This window comes from Branchiostoma floridae, chromosome 9 (assembly GCF_000003815.2).
Source record: "Branchiostoma floridae strain S238N-H82 chromosome 9, Bfl_VNyyK, whole genome shotgun sequence".
Taxonomy (NCBI): Eukaryota; Metazoa; Chordata; class Leptocardii; order Amphioxiformes; family Branchiostomatidae; genus Branchiostoma; species Branchiostoma floridae.
Window position 1 is genome coordinate 16306485 of NC_049987.1, and position 23228 is coordinate 16329712.

The 23228-nt window shown below is 40.5% G+C and overlaps 1 protein-coding gene across 1 annotated transcript in view; it reads right to left on the bottom strand.

Moving 5' to 3' along the window:
• The window catches only part of LOC118422217, a 45317-nt gene extending 23955 nt beyond the window's left edge, over positions 1 to 21362 (bottom strand). The window contains 38 exon segments of the mRNA XM_035829734.1: positions 263 to 375; positions 851 to 1062; positions 1574 to 1760; positions 1941 to 2079; positions 2195 to 2323; positions 2513 to 2661; positions 3079 to 3246; positions 4326 to 4442; positions 4652 to 4757; positions 5092 to 5298; positions 5801 to 6072; positions 6335 to 6650; positions 7093 to 7356; positions 7617 to 7755; positions 8016 to 8190; positions 8589 to 8724; positions 8837 to 9034; positions 9462 to 9748; positions 10621 to 10789; positions 11268 to 11486; positions 11978 to 12125; positions 12290 to 12413; positions 12416 to 12551; positions 13369 to 13575; positions 14800 to 14991; positions 15113 to 15227; positions 15450 to 15658; positions 15893 to 16038; positions 16133 to 16247; positions 16413 to 16618; positions 17038 to 17218; positions 18041 to 18260; positions 19109 to 19238; positions 19609 to 19726; positions 19839 to 19999; positions 20127 to 20240; positions 20880 to 21099; positions 21339 to 21362. Coding sequence (XP_035685627.1) covers positions 263 to 375; positions 851 to 1062; positions 1574 to 1760; positions 1941 to 2079; positions 2195 to 2323; positions 2513 to 2661; positions 3079 to 3246; positions 4326 to 4442; positions 4652 to 4757; positions 5092 to 5298; positions 5801 to 6072; positions 6335 to 6650; positions 7093 to 7356; positions 7617 to 7755; positions 8016 to 8190; positions 8589 to 8724; positions 8837 to 9034; positions 9462 to 9748; positions 10621 to 10789; positions 11268 to 11486; positions 11978 to 12125; positions 12290 to 12413; positions 12416 to 12551; positions 13369 to 13575; positions 14800 to 14991; positions 15113 to 15227; positions 15450 to 15658; positions 15893 to 16038; positions 16133 to 16247; positions 16413 to 16618; positions 17038 to 17218; positions 18041 to 18260; positions 19109 to 19238; positions 19609 to 19726; positions 19839 to 19999; positions 20127 to 20240; positions 20880 to 21099; positions 21339 to 21362 — 6468 coding nt within the window.
• Between the last annotated feature and the right edge of the window lie 1866 nt (positions 21363 to 23228).

Consider the following 23228-nt stretch of genomic DNA (forward strand, 5'->3'; position numbering starts at 1 on the left):
TGCAAAGCAATACATTTTATACAAAACACAACAATACAAACTTAGACAATGCAATGCAACACAATATAATACAATGCAATACAATACAATACAATACAGTAAAATACAGCACAATGCGATTCAATAAGGAAGTTCAAATGAATAAATACATGCAAATCATTTTTCCTGCCCCTAACAATTATGACCCATGCTCAAATGGATGTGGCCATTTGTATATGGAACCAAAGTATCACTTTGAAACGATATGATAAAAACAAAGTACCTGGGTATCAGGAATAATGGCCCCCTGTTTTAGATCAAACTCTGGTTCCTTCAACATCACTGGCGGAGACTCATCAATGCAGATTCCGTTGGACGTTCTCTCAGCGTACAATCCTAATAAAAATCAGACATCCCAGTACACATTTTATTCTTATGCCCAGGCAGACATCCTGCTGGTAAAATCGCAAATTTCAAACAAAATTCTCTCGGCCCTTCAAAGGTCTTGACCGGCAGTTCACATTTTGCTACAGATCGGAAGATTTGCATTAAGATTATTTTCTTTGACCGTTAAAAACCCAATGGACACATATCTGGCTTGTTTGTAAAGTTCATGATCTCATCTCGTCGAGAACGTGCTAAGGACGTTTATGACCGGTTAACCGTCTCCAGTCTTCCATATGCTCTTGGCAGTTCCTGAATGGTGCGGGATTTATTTCCACAAAGTGGATGGATGTACGTTTACTGAATGGAAAAGATTCAATTATATTTCATTGATGTAGTTTGTGTCATCTATTTGGTACACTGCTTTCTGAGTTTTGTAGGGAAAATTGGAAATCGTCCTTTATCCCACATAATAAAGATGACAGACCTGCTTTGTTGTAGGCTTTAACCGTGATGTACACGGTTTGGCTTAGTGGAAGAGGAGGATCCAGCTGGGAGATGTGGACTAACTCCGTCAGATGTAGCCTTGTGGTGCCGTACAAGTCGTCTCCGCCAGGGGTCGTGCCTGCACGCCACTCGTAGTGAGACAGGTCTGAGTGTGGATCGTGGAAGCCAAACCAATGGGCTCCTAGCACTGTCCTGATAACCATATAATACACATCGTTTTGTAAAAAGGTAATATTTAATCCCAATATTGGTTTTGTTAGATGATTGTATTGTAATGTTTCGGTCTCTGTCCACTCACATTTTCACCCATCAAACCATAGGCAATCTCTGTCGAGAACATTACCATATGGGCGAAGAAATACTGAAGCTATCGGTATACTTAATCTTGTAACAAAGTTTTAAAGCAGTATTTGCTAATGCATTAGCTATTGTTTATAGAGACATGGGCGTAGACCATCCCATATTGATTGTTTATTGTATTGAACAGTTACTCCAAATTTTCTTCAAGCAATGACTGTTTTAAAGGTAAGGTACATACCTCCAAATTTTCGACGTCTAACAGCACATCTTGATCACAGAGAATGACCTAGTCTCGATCTCGCGTGTTTATTGAACGATTTTAAACAAGGTTTGAACAAAAAAGTTTTAGATAATGATTATAGATAAATTATGATAGAGGACAAGAACTTCGTATTTAAGCTACCTTGATGCTTGGAAGCGACTGTCCATGTCATCCACCCCATCATACACCACCCCCGGGGCCGGAGGGGAGTTGTCTATGATGACGCCATCAGATGAGACTGACGTACAGAGGTCTGCTGCGTTACAGGCGGTTACTGTGACGTAATACTTCTTACCGGGGACAAGGCCGAGATGACTCGCAGAAACATCTGCAAGTTTGATAGAAAAGTCAGTAATTTTAATAGGGTCTCTGAATGACCCTATGTACGTCGCAAAGGTGAAGAAATATTTATCTACCAGTTAAGCAATCCGTATAAAATACCGTTGTATTTAAAGACATATACTTTTGTGTTATTTATATTTTATCTTCAGTATATATGATATTGTACCGGTGAGCAAGCCGACATGTTCTGCTTCCATGACGTCATCACATCCGGGACATGTCCCCACACTCCAGTCGTATCCCAAAATGGCGGTGTGAGCATCATGGAATCCCTCCCATCCCGCATGCAGCGTGTCCAGCTCCGTCTGGAAGGAAACACAAGCCAATGGGTATGTCGTATGTTAGATGCATGTTTACTGCAAAATGATTAAATGAAATCAATTTTTTGAACGTTCATGCATTTCTCTTTCGTCAAGGTACCTGGAAGTCTGCGTCTCTGTGATCCACTGATGGAACCCCATCATAGACAACCCCGGGTTCAGGCGGCGAGCTCTCCACTACAGTCGGCCATGATACCGCGATCACAGACAGACCTGCTCCGTTATACGCCTGGGGGTAAAACAAGACAATGTTGAAACGGTCCTAAAAATTTGGATTTTGAGAACATGGAGAATATTTTCATGATAGACCAGAATGTGTCGTATTATATTCGTGAAAAGACTATATTTCCTGCAAGAATAAACTTTAAAAATGTCAATCTAAAAAGAAAACCTAAATGTGTGTACATTTCGGACGAACCTTAACAGACACATAGTAGGCATGTCCCTCCTGCAGCTGTAGATCCAGTGCTGGGTCTGACACGGCTTCTTCAGACTCCGTCCGTGTGAACGGCATGATGTCAGCATGACCCGGCTGGGAGCCAACACTCCACTCGTAGTGAGATATTCCTAACGTTGAGAAATGTAATGTGAAGAAATTCAAATGAGGAACATCCAAGACTTCTTGACAAGTGTAAGACTACACTTCAAAGACACCGTGCATTCATGCAACAGTATTATGTCGTAGAGAAGAGACGCACGCCGTTGTCCTTTGAAAATGGCGATTGTAGATGACTCAACGAATTTCAGAGATAAAGAACGAATTTTCTTCCGTTTTGTGTATTTTGTTGTCTTCTAAGTCATACTTTTACGTATTACGCAATATCTAAATCATTAAAAGTCGCGAAAATAACACAACAGTGCCACAGTGAACGAACCCCACAATGCCGCAAGCGTTCCCAAAGTGCAGTGAGAGTGCACCTTAAGATGGCCGTGTAAAATCTTCAAACTAATGCCTTAAACGAGTTTCTAAAGAAATACCCCTACCACTCTCTGGGTCCAGGAAAACCCCGTCCCACCTCGCTGTCATTGACGATGTAGACAGATGATAACGACCGCCGACGTCAACCGTGGCCTCCGTTACCATGGGAGCGGTGATGTCAATGGTAACACCTTGTGACACACTTGTCACAGAGAACCCAACGTAGTCGGTTGCTGGGTAAAAATAATTTCGACAAAAGTTTGAACCAAACAATTACGTCTGATAGGACAATTATATCAATTAAAAGATGCAATAGCGAAGGTGTCAGGATTGATGTTTATTACATTCACCAAGGATGTATTCGACTGATTGTCTTTAAAAGTAAAACGTGTCAGCAACTTTTGACCAAAATATGCCCGGAAAGAAAAAAAAGAACTCTGGAAAAGAAATCTATCATCACAAACCAAATGCCCTAACAAACCTCTTAGCCTTACCCTTACCTCTAAGTTGGATTGTCAAAATTTGTATGACATATATCCGTTTTGGACCGAAGTATATATTGACAAAAATACTTACTTCCACGAAAAGAAAATTTCTACGGCAAAACAATACCCGAATACTAGCCCTTACCCTACTACAACCTAAACAGTCTCAGAAAAAAATGTCTAACTTGCTTGATTTCTAGCTATGTTAAACAGAAATATATCGAGAAGCCCATTTCCTCCAAACAAAATTCTACCAGGAATCTGAACCCTAATCCTAACCCTAAATCTAAAAGTACTTCTAACTCTAAGGAGTCCCAGAAAAATTGTCAAAATTTACATGATTTCAATTTATGTTGGACCGAAATATGTCTAAAAACACACTTCCACGGAAACAAAAATCGTACCATGAACCCGTACTTTAACCCTGCCCCTTAACCGTAACCCTACGCATTCGCGGAAAAATTGGCAAAATTTGCAATGATTTCTATACGCTTTGTCCTAAAGTATTAAAAAACACCGTACCCTACCCACGCCCTAACCCTAGCAGTCTCAAAACAAGGCAAAAAAAAACATTTTCATTGTTTGACCTGAAATATATTTAAAAAACAAACATTTTGGCACAAACAACTAATTATGTAGTCCATTATTGGACGAAAATGTAGAATCAAAGGTGAAAAAGTACGAAACAACGTTTGGTGGCTTAATTTTTCCCTATACACTATCACTACCCCTGATTCTTCTCCAAACAAGAAATAACGAAATGTAAGCTACAGAGCCATCGTGCATATATCCATCGTAAACTACATGTTGTTCCAAAAGGTATTTACCGCGGATCGTGGCGTAGTAGGTGTGCCCTTGCTGCAGATGAAGGTTGTGCACGGCGGCCATGTTTGTCACACTCTGTTCTTCAAAATCCTTGATGTCTACACCACCATGAGAAGATCCTACAGAAATGATTTATTTTGTGAGAGTCTGTATTATGTCCTGTTGAATAAATGTTGCTTCCTATTTAGTATTCAATGATTATGAAAAAAATATATTGTTAATTCCATTTATAGAAAATTGTATGACTCGATTAGGTAGGAAACATTTGCTAGCGGTTTTAACGTCACTTGGAAGATATTTATCCTCTAAGCGTTTGAATAATAACTACCTATCGCCAGTTCGTATTTCTGTATGCCGCTGTGGTGAGATGACATCCCGTGCTCCTCCACGTCAACAAACGCGTCCCAAAAAACATACAGTTCAGAAGTCGAGGTCTAAAAGTAGTTGTGAAAATATTAGATTAATTGGGCAAAATAGTAAAAATATGGAAAATTAACCAGGAAAGAAAGAACATTTTGTAACGTTGTAAACTCTATCATGACAACATAAAAACGTCGATGATGTTTAGACATCCACTTTATAAGATACACAAAGCAAAGGTTGCTCAAACGACAAGATCATTGAACGTTGCAATATCTGTAGAGTTTAAAACAAGATTGGAATTACTGTTATGATCGCGAAAAGGTTCGTCTTGATGTGATACCTTACAATGGTAAGTAGTAAGTTCATAATTTGACTTCCAACATTAACTGGATTTGTAAGAGGTACCTGAAAAGCCTGGTCCCTCCTGTTGATCCACACCTGTCCAGGTAAGGGAGGTGTCAGGTCCACAGTGATACCGTTAGAACAGGTGTCTACTTCAGCCAGGGTCTGGTCAAAAGTCTCAAACTGCAGGACGGTCCTGTTGGCGTGGATACAGATGTGGTACCGCCGTCCGTGGTGGAGTCCAAGACCAGGTACGTTCACAAAATTATCCTTAAGCAAAACAGAGGTAGTTTTTTGTTGAACATAGACATTTCTTAACTTGAAAGTTCATCGGTGTTGGTAGAAGTCCTCCTGAAGCAAGTTAACTGTAATTTCTTGAAGAAGACTAGTGTTGATTAGAAAAAAAACTAGGTAAGTCCAGTTTTGCTCCAGACCGACGTTTCTCCTTATATATTATTTTGTCATCTGAAGTCAAGAAGTCCATATGTTGCAGAGTATATATGTAATTCTTCCTATTACACCAGTTAGAGAAAATTTACATTGCGTCTTTGAGTATGGATTGTTCAGTGTCAATAAATCCAGACAAGTTCACATTAATTTCTCCATAGAGGTCTGGAAATCTTCTTGAGAGTGACGAGAACCATGTGTATGTATTCGAAGTGAGTGCATAGAGCTAGCTCTAAGGAGCTGAGAAAATCCGTTGTAGGGTTGCACTAATATCTCCATGGAGCTAACTCCATGGAGCTATTTAGCAACCCCTTTCTCATCGTACCTGTGTTGTACCACAGGCGAGTACCTCCGGGCTAGCACATTCATAGTCCGAGTAACGCAGAGCATGCTGGGGAGTGACGTATGCCCAGTGACGTATGGAGTCTGCGGAGATGACTTTCCAGTTGTACAGACCATGACGTAATGTTGGCCACACAGCTGACAGTTTGGTAGAAGCTGGGGTGAACTCTTTATCAGACAATGGCCATCTTTGGTTGGACTCCAGGTATATGTATAGGTAGATGAATACATATGTCACAGATATGGTTTTGTGTACTATTTATCTGAACAGACTAATATTTCAGTGGGATTGGAAAAAAACATTACACTTCAAATAATATAATGAATTTGAATTTCACAGCCAATGTCTTTGATGGTGCATGATAGGTTTCATTTGCACAGTACGTTTCATTGTAAGTTGTGAGGGCATACAACCCCATTGCCACATGTGAGTTACCGTGCAATTTCGATACACTCTACTCGTTCATTTTCGGACGTGTCTTATGGGTGTAAAAGCATGTTAACCCATAACTCTTACCCTTGCTAGATGAATAAAGGACCGAATACGGAACGGGACACTGGCACACGGACATTGATTCAAATATGGTATTGCTGGTCACATGGTGGTATTTTCTTTCCTTGTCATACCTTGTCTTGTTGGAAGACTGTTGGTCATACTCGCCCACTGCATCGATGACAGTAGGGGTGCTGAAGTCTGCCGGGTTGTCGGTGTCACAGTTGATGACATCCCGGCTAGAGCTGGAGGACAGCCCTGCCTTGTTGTAGCCTCGAATTAACAGCCGCAGACAGTGGGTGAAGTCCAATGGATTGTATAACGTCACCGTGTTGGTAAGCTAAAAATATCAAAGATTTTCTGTGTATTTTGTAGAAAATACATTTGATGACCTCACAATAATGGCTTGAGAAAGTCAACTGTCTGTGTTCCTACATTCCATGTTGCTGATGAAATGTTGCTACAAGGACATCGTGTGCAAAAGGCAAAATGAACACCCAAATCTGTATGATTTAATTGTATTACATTATATAGTGACTGAACAGGCCAATAACATACAATCGGCAAACTGAAATGTGTGAACACTTTTCATCTATACAATGCCAATGTTAAGCCCCTGTCACGCAAAGCCAGCCGTGGCTTTGAGTTGGTTGGGAGTTGGTGAATGCCGATCAAGTCTTTAAAAGTCGTCTGCGTCGTTCTTGGTTGGGGGTGGGATGTCGTAGAGAGGTCTTAGATGTATGTGACGATATCACTGAAGATGCTAATAATGGCTCTCTTACCTTACTGCCTGTCGTTGTTGGTTGTTCAATGTTCTGCCATGGCAGTATGACGTCACCATGTTTAGTCGGCTGTGACGACATCTCACTCGCGAGCGTCCATTCGTACCCGAGCATGTAGCTGTCGGACCCAGGTGTCACGTGACCGTGCGTGAACCGTTCCCATGTGAACGTCAGGACGCCAGCCGTGCTGTTGTAGCTGATGTCTGTAATCTGGCCAGGGATGGGAGGCTCGTGTAGAACCCGGAATCCGTCACTAAATACCGGCTGCAGGAAAAAGATACAGTCATACAGATGAAGACTACTATATTTTCCAGGTATCAGGAACTTAGGTGTGCCACTCCGTTGTTGATATTAATCTGAACGCCATTGTTTCCCGGAATTACGCACTGGTAATGAACATGAAGCAAGATATCATTTTTCCGCACAAAGTCTGTTTAGATCTAGCTCATCAACTTATTTGCATATGGCCAATGTTCAAGGCTAAAAGTCTTCTAGTCGTTTGATATAATGAATGTAATGTGTACCCTGAAACATCCAGCTGTATGGCACAGCCTCAACACAGACCGGTACTTGTCTCCACTCGTCAGACTGAGGGAGGTCCAGGTGGCTTCAGATGACAGCTGTACATTCCTGAAGTCAGTCACCTGCTCCCAGATAGTAGCACTGAAATTTTAAGTTCAACAGAACATTGACTGGAACGTTTATGACAAGCTGTCTCAAGTTAATAAAATATGACATCGTTAATTTCATTGTTAAAATCAATTGATTCCAAATGACTGCCACGAAGATCACCCCTTTTTGTATGATGTGTGAATATATGTGTTGCAGTTTATAGCAATTATAACTGGGATTTTGATTACAGCACACTTTTTATTTCCTTTAGGAACAGTGTATATTGCTAGAAATGCTCATGTAAATCTTACCCATTGATTTCATCTTCTCGCTCAAGAGCCCATTCAATATGGCGCACATATGGCCGTATGTTGCCTTCAACCGACCAATGAGAGCTGATGGCTGTTCTTGAAGCCTGGTAGTTAATGTCCTCAGAGCAGTCTCCATACGGGAACTCAGCGTGGTTGGAAAACGTCGTATTATAACCTATGGATGGAAAATTGAGAAATATACTTATTTCTCTCTTAATTTTATATGATTTCAACACATGTATACATGCAGAGGGACCATCGGCCATCCCTCAACAGAGACGGGGGCAGATACCGACTGTCGGACACTTTTTGAGCCGTTTCTGACGTCACACGTCCGTTAAGGTTACGTGACATTGAATCAGAAGATTGATCCAAACTTTGGTGGTAGGCGGTTTGTACTTTCTAAATTAGCGGGCACCTTTTTACTACGTTTAACTTGATGTAAAATTGTCATCAATGTGGCAAAACAGGTGATTTTCCAAATTTAATCGAAATGTACACTTTGAGACACAAAAACCTTTACAATGTCTACTACAAATGACCCAGACTATGGAAAAAAAACATATGCCTTACCTGGTGCCTTACATCCTTGTCCATCATAAACGTTTGTACCGTTGATGACGTCATCATCTAACACGACCCGCACTCCGTCTGACGTCACAGATGTATTTCCTGCCTCAGTCAGGGCAATGACTGTGACGTAATACATCTAGAACAAAATCAGTATTTTAGTGTAATGGAATATGGATGTTAGTCTTTGTTGTCGGAATTGACCATACACAAGACATAAAAGCAAACCATCTCAGTATAAAGCGGCTGACCTGAAAGCTCTGCAGCTGTAGATGTGTCCACGAAAAATGCGTCTCAATTCCTGCATCAGCGAAAGTAATGACATCATCAGTCCCTGGTGCTGTGCCCACACCAACCTGATACGTCACGGTAAGATGCGGATGGCTGAACCCTCGCCACTCACAATGAAGCTCTTCGGTGGTGTTCTGGAAGTCAATGTCTCCCTGGTGCTAAACAAAACAAAACAAAAAAACAAAAAAAAACAAAAAAAAACAGATGAAATCTTACAGTTATTAGCGGAGACTATGCTCTGATTAGACAATGCTTACCTAGCCCACCGCGCATCACTGACAAATGAATGAAAAAAATACAACTGCTACATGTATGTTCAAATGTCTAGCCTGGTGTATTCATACTTCATTCGTATCGTTCAGTCACCCACATGAAAAACCGTAATTATAAGATAGGATGACACCAGACTACCAAACATCAGTATCACTATACCAATATAATAACCAAAAGTTCCGTTTTTTCTCATAGTATTGTGTTTAAAGACAGCTGTACAGTGGAAATCAATTTGTATAGTATTATACGCCAAGTGAGTTTGATTATCAAAACTAGTCCTATCTGTGGTTGCAGTTAAAAACTTAGTCTCACCCCAAACACAGATGGCTCCCGTTGTGCATCAGACACTTCCATGACCACTCCTCTGGACGGTAAGTCTATCACATGTAAGTACGGTCCTGACGAGACGACCAGGCTGAGCCCAGCCGTGTTCTCCACACGGACAGACAGGTAGTACGTATGCGTCCCGTGGAGCTGCCAGTCCAGAGATGACACGGGCACGGACACACATGTCGATGGGAAGCTAACCTGACAAAGGTCATTATCAGTGGCCGGTAGTGGTGTGAAAAGGTGAACTTCGGAACTCCCAGCACTGTGGCCTGTAGCAAGCGACAAAATTTGGCGACAGAAGTTAAATATATGTCAGTATAAATATCCGATCAGGATGCTAGAAAAGTGTTTAGGTGGTATTTCATTCACAAATCGTAAAATTCAAGCCAGTACATTGACTAAAAAGTTTTGACAGAATTTTGATATACTCCGGTACTTTAAGGTATGTTCAAGCCGACCCCTGTAATGCCCTCATTAAATGAGCAAGGTGCTGGCGAAAAGGTGTGAAGGTGCGCTAGGGGGGAGGTGCTACTCCCCGACCACCATTAGCATTAGTTTAATTTTTACCATATGAAATAGTTTGCTCAGCATTGTCCAGTTTTCCACTATTTGCCTTGAAAATCGCTGTGTTATTTCCCACTTTCAAATTTACAGACTCTAACCGGTATCTCTAACGGCAAGATTGCGGATTCTCCCAGATTGCCGTCTATTCTATTATGTATACATCTTTGAAACAATTTTGGGGACGTGTGCATTGTGCATTAAGAGTTTCCTATTGTTTTTCTATTCCTTACTCATCATTCTGACCATAGTATTAAACCATTCTACCATTGACAATAACAATCAATATGACATGGACAACACAGTAAGAAAAAATGCCTACCAAGGGCTAAATGACCAGAAAGAAAAAAATATTGTTACCTGAGTCTGTAGCTTAAACATTTCAGAGCAAAAAGCAACTGAATCTGAATACAATTCTACTTACGCTATTTAAAGGGTTTGACTTCTTTTCTGTACGCCATTTGAAAAGTTATAGTAGATTTTGATAGGAAATTTCGAAATAGCAATAACTTACACAAAGAATATTAATTTTCACTCAAGCTAAAACGATATTCTTGCACAAATGTATTTATTTTCTTACCAACAGCAAACTCAAATAACAGAAGAGCATCATCCCCGTCGGTCTCAAAGAACGCGTCTTCCTCCCATCGTCCCACCAACATCTGCTGTCCATCTTGTTGTTCTAGAGTCACTTCTATCTGTCCAGAGAACGTCGGCGGCGTGCAGTCTACGATATACGGGCCGAGAATCTACGAGACACATGGATTCACAAAGGTAAGTAAGTCTTTAAAACTGTAAATCTATGTATGTATTCACGAGCATGATTTTTATCGAAGATACTAGTACTATCCATCTAGTACCTATCTGGTAGTTAGTCCATGATCTAGCAACAAATTTTATCTGTAATCATAGAGCTCTGTCAAAACATGTTAACGTTTCAATCAGTTTCGTTAAGGGTATGAAGCCTAATCTTCTTGTAGCATCATGAAGATGAAAAATAGAGCACCAGATTAGAGCTCGTGTAAGATATAAAGTAGAGGACCAAGAAGCTCATCGCTAGATAGAATACATCGTAGAGTACCTAAAATCCAACATACAGAGTACAAAGTAAAGTACAACACTAATCGTATATAGTGTTAGTTCGCAGACCCAATCGGTACTTTCTACGTCTAATTGATTTAGTACAGGTTCCTTTGCTTTCTATGGGACTTATAATGAACACGTTACCTTAGTGGAAACTATTTGAGCCCTGTTGATGGCCCTTATCACCAGGTAGAACTGTTTCCCCTCCCCCAGGTTGGGATGGTAGGTGGTGAAATGTGGATGGGAGTTTGTTGATGTGAACGGAAGTATGTTCGGAAGGTCTGGGGACTCCGTACTGCTCAGCCCAACCTGGTAGTCATAGATGTCACTCTCCTGGTCCTCACCGTACCAACGGACCGTTAGCTGAAATAAAAACATTCCAATTAACTATTGAATTCACGATATATGTACCTACGTAAAAACAACACTGGTATTCTAATCAGTTGGTGCACTTGTGTATTGGTGTGTCTCCACAGTTGTGCAGCCTGCCAATATATATGGTAACAATTCTGTAGCAGAAATTTTGAAGAAACGAATGTTTGTTTTGAATTTCTGTATTGTACTTATATCAAAAGAATTATAATGATAGGCTTAAGTAAGTACTTGGGACGCAAAGCAGAAACTATTTTTTACTGACCATTTACTGACCATTCCACTTTCAGTAATCAATTAGTACTAAGCAGTAAATTCTCAGTACTTGTAATGGTTTGTCAATGTTGTTTCCAGATGTAACACTCTAAGGGATACCTAAACTATGCACTGTTGCTAGTATTTAGTTGCGTTGGTTTCTGTGTCTAGTTAACAGTTGATATTATTTGGGCATCTAGCAGCATAAAATACTTTCTTGTGCTTACCATATTCTCTTGAGCCATGTATGCCTTGATTGAAAGCTCCTTGTAGAGGCTGCAGTCACTGCCATTAATATACCCGGGATGCAATGTTCCGTTTGGAAGCCGACGGAGTGGCCACAGCTCAATATCATCTACCTGCCTTGACACATTCCTGCAAACAATGACGTTACGTATACCAAACATTTTGTAATTGATGTTTTTGCAATCTCTCGTAAAATATACAAATTTCTTTCATCAGTTAGAATAACAATTTAAGCAGCTTATCAATAAAATCAGAGTATGATAAACCGAAAGGATGTTTCTACAGGTACCCACCCACAGTCTGGAGCCTGATGCCGGTACCCTTTCCTGTCCACCATCCAAACGTTTCCTTCTCCGTCCCGAAGAAGTCCCGGTTTGTAGTGTGCGTTATCCACAACAACCTCCCTCAGCACGGGCGGGTGGTGTCTACAGTCACACCGTCTGAACATACGGGTGCGGACGGCTCCAGAGCACGGTTAAAGGCGACAACTGTGCAGTAGTAAATGCCCGGATGCGGTGTCTCCCATGTGACGTAAGTAGAAGTTGTATTCGTTCTCTGAAGATTTAAAATGACTTTGGTCAATTCATAAGGTGTCTCCATGTCAAACACTCTATCCTAAACCTAGACACATGTTTGTTCCTTTCACCATTGATGTACATGTCAAGTTATACGTTTTCCCTATACAATGTAGCGCTTCTTAAGTACATACATGACATTGAAATGGCTGCATGCTTAGTTTAGTTTTAGTTTCAAGTTTATTCAAATTGAACAGACTCGCAGGATGTAAAGTTAAGTAAAGATTTGTTAATGTTGTCATCTATTGTAAAATTTTTACACTCGATCTACTGTCGATGTGGTCTCCCAATGTAAAGTATGCGGAACATTCTACATGAATGTGTATTGGCCCAAAATTCATATGTGAAAACACATCATTCGTGAATAAACACTGGTAAAGACACAATGACGCGATGATAAATTGACATTCTTTTACGCAACAGCCTACCACAGGCCATTCTGCATTATGTAGCAGGGAGAGTTAAGTACCGATTGCAGCAAAACAGTAAAATATTATTATGGAAAGACTATAAACTATACCTATTAACCAACACCAAATTTGATCGGGACTGACCCCAAATTTTCAGCCGACTCCGTCAGTCTTGTTCACGGATTCCGACGGAAGTTTCAGGCTGACGGAGTCGGCTGAAAATTTGGTGTAAGTCCCAATCAAATTTGGTGTTGGTTAGATAAAGTTTAGTCTTTCCATAATGCCATTTACCAACACAGATGAACTTTCATGCTAAGTAAAATATTATCATGTCGACACAGTGTTTTAACGTATAGTAGCAACAAATAAATACCAGTAGCAACTTACAAAGTAGTTGTCGACTGATGTCATGTTATCCAATGAAGTACACATATTTCCGATGGAGACCAGGTAGAACATGATGCCGCTTTCTCTGTCAAAGAACCCTTCCCATGATGCATGTATGATGACGTCCTGCTGGTAGTCTGTGTCTGTCTCACCGGGAAGACTGTCCTGAACATGACCGGGTAGTGGGGGGCTTCTGTCTACTGTCACCTGGATAAGAAGTAGCGAAAAATAGAACAGTACAAGTTACATAAAACATATCATTTGATAGAGGAAGAATGTCGTATTTTGTTCAAATCAAAGGGTGATATCTGTTGAACACCATACATGGCATTTATGATGATGATTCAGTTTTCAATGAATAAGGACAATAATATACAAAACTAGAGTTCCACGAACACATAGCTTCGCCATATAAATCAGGCTTGCTATGAATGATGTCTGTAGACATGAATGTGTTCCTCATTGCATTGTATTCTATATATTATTTCATAAAGTCACACAGACTCTTATCAACTAGAGTTCGGCGACCTCATACCTCCATGAAATATTAAGAGTTTGTGTACATTTTATGCAAATGACGGAATTATACAATTTTCTCGTTGATTATGCAAATTAAGTCCTCATTCACATAACTTGCATATTATATCGCCATTTACATAATAAATATCAAAGTATCAAAATCAAGCATTACTTAAGCTATCAGCATGCTAAAAATTATGATGATCCACTTATACCATCTTGACTTATTCTCTTTCAATAAACCGGCTCCTGCAGTTAAAAAAACCTACTCCTCTTACTCTCTGTTCTCTTTCTCAGTTACATACGAGATGTGACAAGTTTGAAAGTCATCATGGAATGCAGTGGATTTATGAACTGTCCTCATTAATTATGTAAATTAGCTGTTAATTTGCATGATTAGTATTTCATTGTGTACGTCATCACTCATTCTATCTACATACCAAAAATCATGACGATACGTCATCACGTTCTCAAGTTATTCTCGTCCAAAGTTTGAAAGGAAACCGGCGCCTGCAGTTCCAAAAAGCCGCCAGGGGGCCCAAACTCACAGCACTTACTCTCTGGCCCAAGGGCTATCTACCACTCAAAATCATGACCACAGCATGTCCAGAACACGAGATATAAAAAAAATTGAGGTGTCGCTGCAGTACCTTGGCAAGCCGCTAGGGTCCCATTATCGACCTTGACTGAGGTTTTCCCGACCCCTACCCTGCTACTAAATATCATCAGGATCCATCTTAGGCTTCTTGAGTTATACTGTTAGCAGACGGACAGACGCACAAGCCCAAAACATAACCTTAGCCATTCTGGCGAAGGTAATTAACTGTTAGTGTGTATTGAGGAATATAATCATTTACTAGTGAAAGAAGTGTGACGTGTGTGGCTTATGTGAGCGGACCTTAAGTGTCTTACCTGCAAAGATCGGTTTGTCTGCAATCCAGCATTGTTAGTGACTGTGATCAGGAAGTAGTAGTCAAAATCGTGATTTCCGAGAGGATCGATCATCTTGGCCTCATCTGGTTCAATTTGGTAGTTCCGGAAGTAGCACTCCCTGCCTTTGGGAATGCAGGTGCACTGGGGTGGAGTGCACTCCGACTCGTTCACCTGGTAAGTGGGAACCAAGGGAATTCACTTTCTGGAACTACTTTAATGAGACGACTAAAATCACTTGCTTTACATGTGAAAATAATTATTCATCTTAATGTAGTTTGGTGATGTTACTAGCCTTGTGCACAGCCACTTGTCCTTCTCCATGAACCACACGAGGGTCCGTCATGTCATGTAGCTGCCAGTGGATGTCATGCAGCCCGCTGTGGTCATCATAAACTGTGAACACCACCCTAGTAAACCAGAAACAACGTATACAATGTGTAAGAAAAGTAGCGACTATGGAATAAACCTCTTGGCGAGTTTTTTGTGTTGTTATGATATTAAATGTTCATATCTCAGTACCTGCCGGGATTCTGCTTTTAGGGAAGATACCATATCCTTACAATATTAGAGGCATTGACAGGAAGTGAACTACAAAAATACATTACATAGACAAAGAGTGAAGCGTTTACTTCATCTTGTAGAGATCTTCAGAGTTGTGGACAGCCAAGCCTGTGACGTCATGACGCGACAGTGAGATGTCTTCCACAATTGGTGGAGATGAGTCCACATGGAAAGTGACGCTATCCTCTGCGACGTTTCCCATGACGTCAAAGGCACGAATCCAGACACAAATAGTGTCACCGTCCTGTCTAGCGATGTCCAGGGCTTGTTCTTCTGCCTTTGAGAGAAAACGTTTAATTATTTTTCGTTGACTTCCGGGGTTCTAAATATTGTTAATTAGGACACATCTGTACGACAATCGCATCAATCTGTTGTCGTTGTGAGCGGACACAATTCTTAACTACTACTGTATTTTTAAGCTGCCTAGGCAGACCCATGTAATGACTTGTCTCATCGTCAATAAAGTCAAAGTCAAAAAGTACTTTTATCGGTGTTACAAACTGGGCCTTACCGTTACACCGGCAACGTCAACCCAGTTGCCAGGGGAGTTAGCGAGACTCTGCCCTCCTTGGTGATCTATTCTATAGTCCGTTTGGAACAGCACGATGCCGTTTACATTAAGGACAGCTTCACGTGACCTGGTGGCCTGTGGAAGTCCTGTAGATTGGAAGTTAAAAGTGTCAATAACGAGGATGTTAATGAAATCATTAGAAACAAGACAACTGTTAAATCCCCGGAAAATGAAACGTACCTGTATCTTCTTCATACCCAGTTGCGATGGGAACGTGGCGTTCCCTGATAGGGTTCAGGAACTTGTTGTTATGATGTAGTTTGTTGAAGAAATGACCTGGCCACTTTACAACTACCTGCAAAGGTAAATGTAAATACAATAAATAAGCTCTTGAAGATGCTAAGTTTGATAATGCCTAAATGTTGATTGAACTTAATAGACACTTGTTACTGTCTGTACCCTTACAATTAGCCTACGGGCATGGATTGGCAAATAAAAACATTTTATAATAGGTCCTTACCGTTGGACCATTTCCTGCACTGTCCTGCAAGCTGGTCTGCCAGATAGCGTTGCTAGATAAAGAATCAACCCACATAGGGAAGTGCCCGGATGTATCCACCTCAACTGTACTGTTGTTGTCGAAGATTAGGAAACGACGTGCGGTGATGAAGTTTCCGTCGTTCGGACCGCATGAATCCTCTACCGTCAGGACTATACTGTATACACCTAAACAAATACGGTGGAAAACTCAACAACATTCTACAAGGTGTGGCACAAGGCGATGTTACCTTGTTTAGTAAGATTTATGAACGTTAGACATACAGGTAAACAATATCAAAATACAATTCAATTTCTAAAAAACGGAGGAGTACTCTGGAAGTTTCGAGTGACATCCATCACTTTTCTTCAGCGTTTCTAGTGACACTGATGGCCATCCAGGCGCGATTACAAAGTACCCATATCAAGGCATCTAGCTATAGGGGACAATATTAATTGTAACTAATAGAAAGTTTCAATATCTAAATAAATGTTGCCGAATGCTTGTCATCCTATTACAAAAAAAAGTTTGATGGCAAGTTAAACGTTTAACAAAGAAGTAACTATATCACTTTTTCCCAACTATTTCCGTTAGTTTCTACACGTACCTGGTTCATTAAGTGTGACGTTTACTTCTGTGATGCCGGGTGCAACTTTGCCACTAGTAAGAGGCGGATCTCTTTCTTGGAGCTCCTCTCCTAATGGCTCCAACAAGAAGATTTCATAGTCATACTCCCCTATCCCTGCGTCGTCGTCTCGCCAACCGGACCAGCGGAGATTAAGATAACCCTGGAATTAGCGTGTCGAGGTATATTTAAGGTTAGATAGCACAAACTGCAGAATTAACCATATTGAGACGGGGGATGGGGGGAGCGTACGCGCATATGAGACCAATTTTCATGACGCATAACCCCTGAACGCCTGACGCTAGAGCCACCAAAGGTCGTGACTTTTTCTGAAATTTAGTTGACAACGATAAAAAAATTGGAAAATTTTACATTTTATTCCTGTTGTAGATCGGCATTTTTGACGAACATCGCCAATTTCGGTTTTAACAATGTATTTTTCAGGTTTATTGCCATATTATTTTCTTACATAAATAAAATCTTATGTAAAATGTTCTTTCATAATTGTATATGCATAACATAAATTATGGTAATTTGGTTATGTCATTGGCCGAAATCCAAGATGTGGACCATATTACCAGATCAGTACAAGTACCTTCTTCAATTTAAGGCAGCCGCCTTCATCGTTTTGAAGATTCTGCTGTCTGTCACGGGTTATACCCCCATTTCACTAGCTATAGGACGGCGCTCTCGTGGCGCTCTCACGGCGATGGGGCAAATTTGACATCGCCGTGAGAGCGTCGTGAGGGCGCCGTCAAGTGGAATGGGGGCCTTACTGCGCTAGGCTGGAGGACGGGTTTTGCCTGGTGGAGTTAGCTAGCTTATTGAGAGCTCATTTTTATCGGTCAACATTTTCCTAATTTCTCGTTACAGGCGTTATAGATTTGTGGGGTGTGTGGAATTATGCTATTCATTTTATATCGTGCCATGTACGTCTGACACCATCTTTACTGTGATAGCGACCTTAACAAAACTATTGACGTACATTTCTAGTGATTGCTGGCCCTCTGTCCAACATGTTGTCAGTACAGTCACTTGACACAGAGCAGTGGTAGGGGGATTCCAGGTCGAGAGTGAAGCATGCGGTATGCGAGATCTCTTGTCCAGAGAAGTAAACCTTTGGGTTCAGGGTGTAGTTGGACGTGCCGTCATAGTTCCGGATGATGACGTACCCGCCATTTGTTGACTTTGTTGTGAAGTAGATGCTGTGTGGTGCATTTGAAGGAAAGCAAATCGTTAACACATGTGCCATCCGAAATAACAAGCTATCAAATTTGAGCAGGTAGAAAGAATTATAGCTACATTATTGACCCATACACAAAGCAAAGGTCTTGCCAGGAAGCTTTCTATCTGTTCTCTGATCCTTATCAAGTCAAAAATCGAGCGGTTGTTGAGGATAGCTCTTCATAGCTATCTGTGTAACCTCTGTGGACAACATCAAAAGCATGAAGCCAAAACGTACATAAATCACGTGAACGTTTAAGTTACAAAATGTACGACTGTTGCAAAAGAAAGAGGTGAATGACTATATTATTTAATGTTTTTGAAACACCCTTTTCCACACTACAAACCATGATTAACTCATGCACGGAGACTTGTATCCCACGGTATCCTACATGTATCCAGGGTAGCATTGGTGTTATGTCATTTCTGGGGTGGTGGGATTTGGATTTTCGGCGCGCTGTTATGTTGATTAACTCTTTTTATCTATTATTTACATTTTGTTATGTGGCTCTGTTAAAATAAGTTTTTTTACAACTTGATTGCATCACCACAATGTTCTTGTTATCGTTATGAGTCCATGAATGAAAAATGCTACGAAAATGAAAATATGTACAGATAAGCGAATATTAATCTTCACAGTGTCAACTATCGTCACTCATGAACGTTCATTTGATAAGAGCTAGAGTAGTGAGAGGTTCTGATGTCATACATTTAGTTAAAACAGATGCAATTCAATGTCTGACTGGAGTTCGTTTTTATCAACATTATCTTTCTCAACGACATGGGTGGAGGTACACTGGTCTAGCTCATAGATGAGGGCTACACATACCTGTCTCCGTGCTCCGGAGTCACTGGTATTGTTTGGTTTTTCTCACAGCCATGCATAGATAGCATGGGATTGTCTCCGCTAATGCCACCATTGAGACAGTGAATTGTGCCGCTTCTGACTCTTCCGGCACCTTTATCAAAGTAAGAAAATATGACAAAATGTGCCAAAAATTATTAATACGTATAAGTGATATCAACATTGGATTTTATGAGTGTCAAGGAAAAAAAGAACAAAATTCCGACAAGAATAAAATTTTCAGGATTTTTTTCTGTAATGGACAACATTTTGAAGGTAGTCGCAGACAGTAAAATTGTCATAGAAACAATACATCATTTGGGTTGGACAGTATTGTTATTCGGTATGTACTTGTCAATGTGATCAAATGATTTCCATTTTCCACCTGTGATTTGGATATTTGAGGCTTGCTAGAGTCCATCACCACTGTGTCTTGTACCTTAAAGCTTTTTCTGTTGATAGATAAAATATGAAATAACACGCACCTCGCTGCAGCCACCAGTCCATTGATGCTGAGATCACACCTATCCGGTGGCCGTCAATATAGTCATGTCTGGGCCAGTCCGTCTCATTGGGTCCATGGAAGCTGGACTCCCAATTTCCCTTCCGAAAAGACAGAACAAAATAACTTAGGCTATTTAGAAAAAAAAAGAAATTATTTCAACTAAGATACGGTATTAACAAAAAATCACTAGATCAAAACTTTCGTCCTTACCTGTATCTGAAGCTGATTAGACTCAAATTTGATGTTGGTCCAGACGGTAGAGGGCGCTGTTGTGCTGTTGATACATGGTGCCTCTACCGTATCACGTTCATGTCCGTTCACCATTCTTTTCAGTTTTCCCAAGCAATAATGCATGGTGGGAGTGGTTCCAACTATGATAGAAATGTGGTTCAAAAACGTGTTTGTAACAATCTTTTCCGAAAATAGCAAACAAACTAATAGATGCATATATCAAGTCCCAAGAGGCTCTTTTTATCACCATATGACACTAGTACTCACTTGTCAAACAGTTGTTTCCGCTGAAGCCCGGTGCGCATGTGCAGGAGGACGGAGTATTATGGGTACATCTGCCGGGGTAGCAGAACTTGCTGTCATCTCGCCAGGAGCACACCTCTGTGAAGGTTAGGGATGGTGGCCTTAAGAAATTACAATATTGTTTTACCCAATGACAGCTATATTGATTTAAATTTTGTTCTTTAAAAAATTGACGTTTTTATTTATCACACGAATAGAAACTTTATCGGTGGCGAAATGCATATAAGACATACGGTGCATCACTCGGTAAATTTCGGTGATAATATGCCTATAGCACTAGGGATACCACATCACAACCATGCTATTTTATTTTTTTTCATTTTCTCCACATATAAGGCCATGTTGATTCTATTATATGGATGACATTCTCCGGGAGCTTCAGAACTGATGCGAGCGTGTGAAGTAAGTTTATCTATTAAGTTTCTTTTCTTGAAAGTAATAAGGACGGTTGAAAAATTCACATAACACACAGGGTATGGTACACAAGGCAATTGATTTATAATTGATTTTATTTGATTTTGGACTTAACTTTTGCATTCTAAGACAATAGTATATTTTCCGTTTTCCCACATTTTTTCACTTTCCATTCCTGTTGCGACTTCTTTGTGAGTTTACGGTCATTCTTTTGAAAATGGAAAAAAAATTGCGCGAGAATGTCATCCATGTGCACGAATCTATATGGGGCAATGCCCTCTTTTCTGTTCATCTAGATCTTACGTATGCACGATGTTCCATCGCTAGAAAGCTGGTACGCCTTCGTGGTTGGTCCCCTGTCATATTGACACTTCTCGCATCTTGAGTCAGTCGGCCCGGTGCACTGGTTGTATGTTTCACAGTTGGCGATGCGGCTACATGCTGAGTTAAATACAAGAGCTGATGACACATCTATGGCCAATTTCGAATTGATTCGCAGGCAAAAATCGCAAAGGAGCAGTGTCTATGAAAAATCTGATCATGTTATGAACCAAGATGAGGTAGCTATAAAAATTCTTGGTAAAGCTAAGGGCGCAACCCACCGTAGGTGTTATTTGTCCGTACGTTTTTATGGGAGGGCACGTCCGCCACGCTTTTCTAAAAACGTGGGGAAGGAATAGCAAGAGCAGGGAGGGTGCACGTCTCAACGCACGTCACTCGCACGGTTGCGCAAGGTGTAAGTATGTGGTCTGTCCGCCACACCTGGCTGTGAGCGATTGCGTGCATCGTTCGTTGCGCAAGTGGTAAGTGAGGTGTATGCGCTTACAACGTACATGTATGATGTCTGTGCGATTGCCATGTTACAGGTCAAACTTACACGTGCTGCGTACGTACGGTTTCCTTACGACCTTGAGGTCGTTGACCCCTCTGGCCAGTGGAAAATTACCAAACAAATCCCCAAATATGTCATTTCGAAGTGGTTTATGCCAGAAATTATACATGGGTCATTTGAATAAATATTTAGTGCACCTATTTACCAAAATTTAGGTCATTTGGTTGTAAGACCGGGGAACAGGAGCCAAAAGCGTACGTTTTTGGTCAAACAATGGAAAAAAAACCCAAATTAAGCATTTTGTTGTACTGTATGCCAAAAGTGTTATTGAGTCCATGTGCGCACATGTAGATGGCACTCCTATACCAAATTCCAGGTCATTTGGTTGTAAAATGAGGGTATAGGAGCCAAAAATGGCAAAAAAATGTCAAAATTAGGCATTTTGTTGTACCATATGCCAAAACTGTTATCAGATTTTTGTGGGCATATGATTAAGGCACCTCTGTACCAAATTTCAGGTCATTCGGCTGTAATACCAGGGTACAGGGGGCCAAAATGTACATAAAACTTGCAAAAAACATGAATAAAATAATTTTAAAGGCAGATATGAAAAAAATGAAAAAGCACCTAAGGGTATTGGTCCACTATACCTTTGTGCCAAATTTCAAGTCATTCGGTCCAGGAACGACGGAGTTGATTCGATTTGAAGATTTGACAGGAGAAAGAAGAAGAAGAAACATTACAAATACAATATATTTCACCATACCCATGGTATGGCTGAAATATAATTTATTCCTATCCACTGACTGTATATTTTGTATATAATCTCCTGCAACAATTGACCACTGGCTCTGCGTCCCCTCGACTGTATTTACGACTGTAGCAACCTATCCATGATGTGATATGGTCATGGCACATTTTGTAGTTCCAAATTTGAAATCTTTTGTACATAAACACGACAAGTTATTGATTATGTATTGTGTTACATGAACTGAAACACTGGTATGAAATCACAATACTTCACTTATCTACATGGATAACTGAAGTGTTTGTAAACATGGGTCGCGCTCTAAGCAACAGAAAATTACGTACTGCAAATGTAGAAATGTTCATGGTTTTCGCGAGGCAGTCTTACCGTGAACTTAAAACCACCGCGAACATTTTTCCACTACAGTATGTGACTACAATGTATGGCACTACCGCGAGCTCAAAACCACCGCGAAGACTCCACTTTCCCGCTAACGTAAAATTAAACGTAAATGCATTTAAAGTACATAATTAGGATGTACATGTAGATATATCATCAGTAAAATGGATCTAGTAAGAGGGTGCTTTAAATGGCCGCTCTTGCTTCCCTTTTAAAGGCATTTGAGGAATGCAATGATCAACCTTGTTTTTGAAAACATTGCACCCCATGAACTAGAAGGCAAATAGTTTAAATGAGCATGCATGCCAGGCAGTGCTACAAGGCAATGACATCGTAACTTCAAGGCGTATACTTGAGCTGAGGGTGAATTTACAAGACATTGAGACCCATCTCATATTCTGAATGACAGATAACCCGGATAATGCGTATATTTGCGCGTCGAACTAAAAAAGGAGAACACATCTAGAGAAGGCAAGTAATCATTAGAAATCTCATCATTGATGTACGTTTAGCGCAGCATTAACTAGTATGAAGAGATTATGTACAGTGAGTGTACAAGTTTGCAAATTATTGCTGGGATAGCAGTGCTTACTCTCCAAGCAGAGGTTAGGCTCCGGCTGTTTTTTTAACGTTTTTTAAGTCGTTTTTATCGGGCTTTCTATTTTGTCATTTT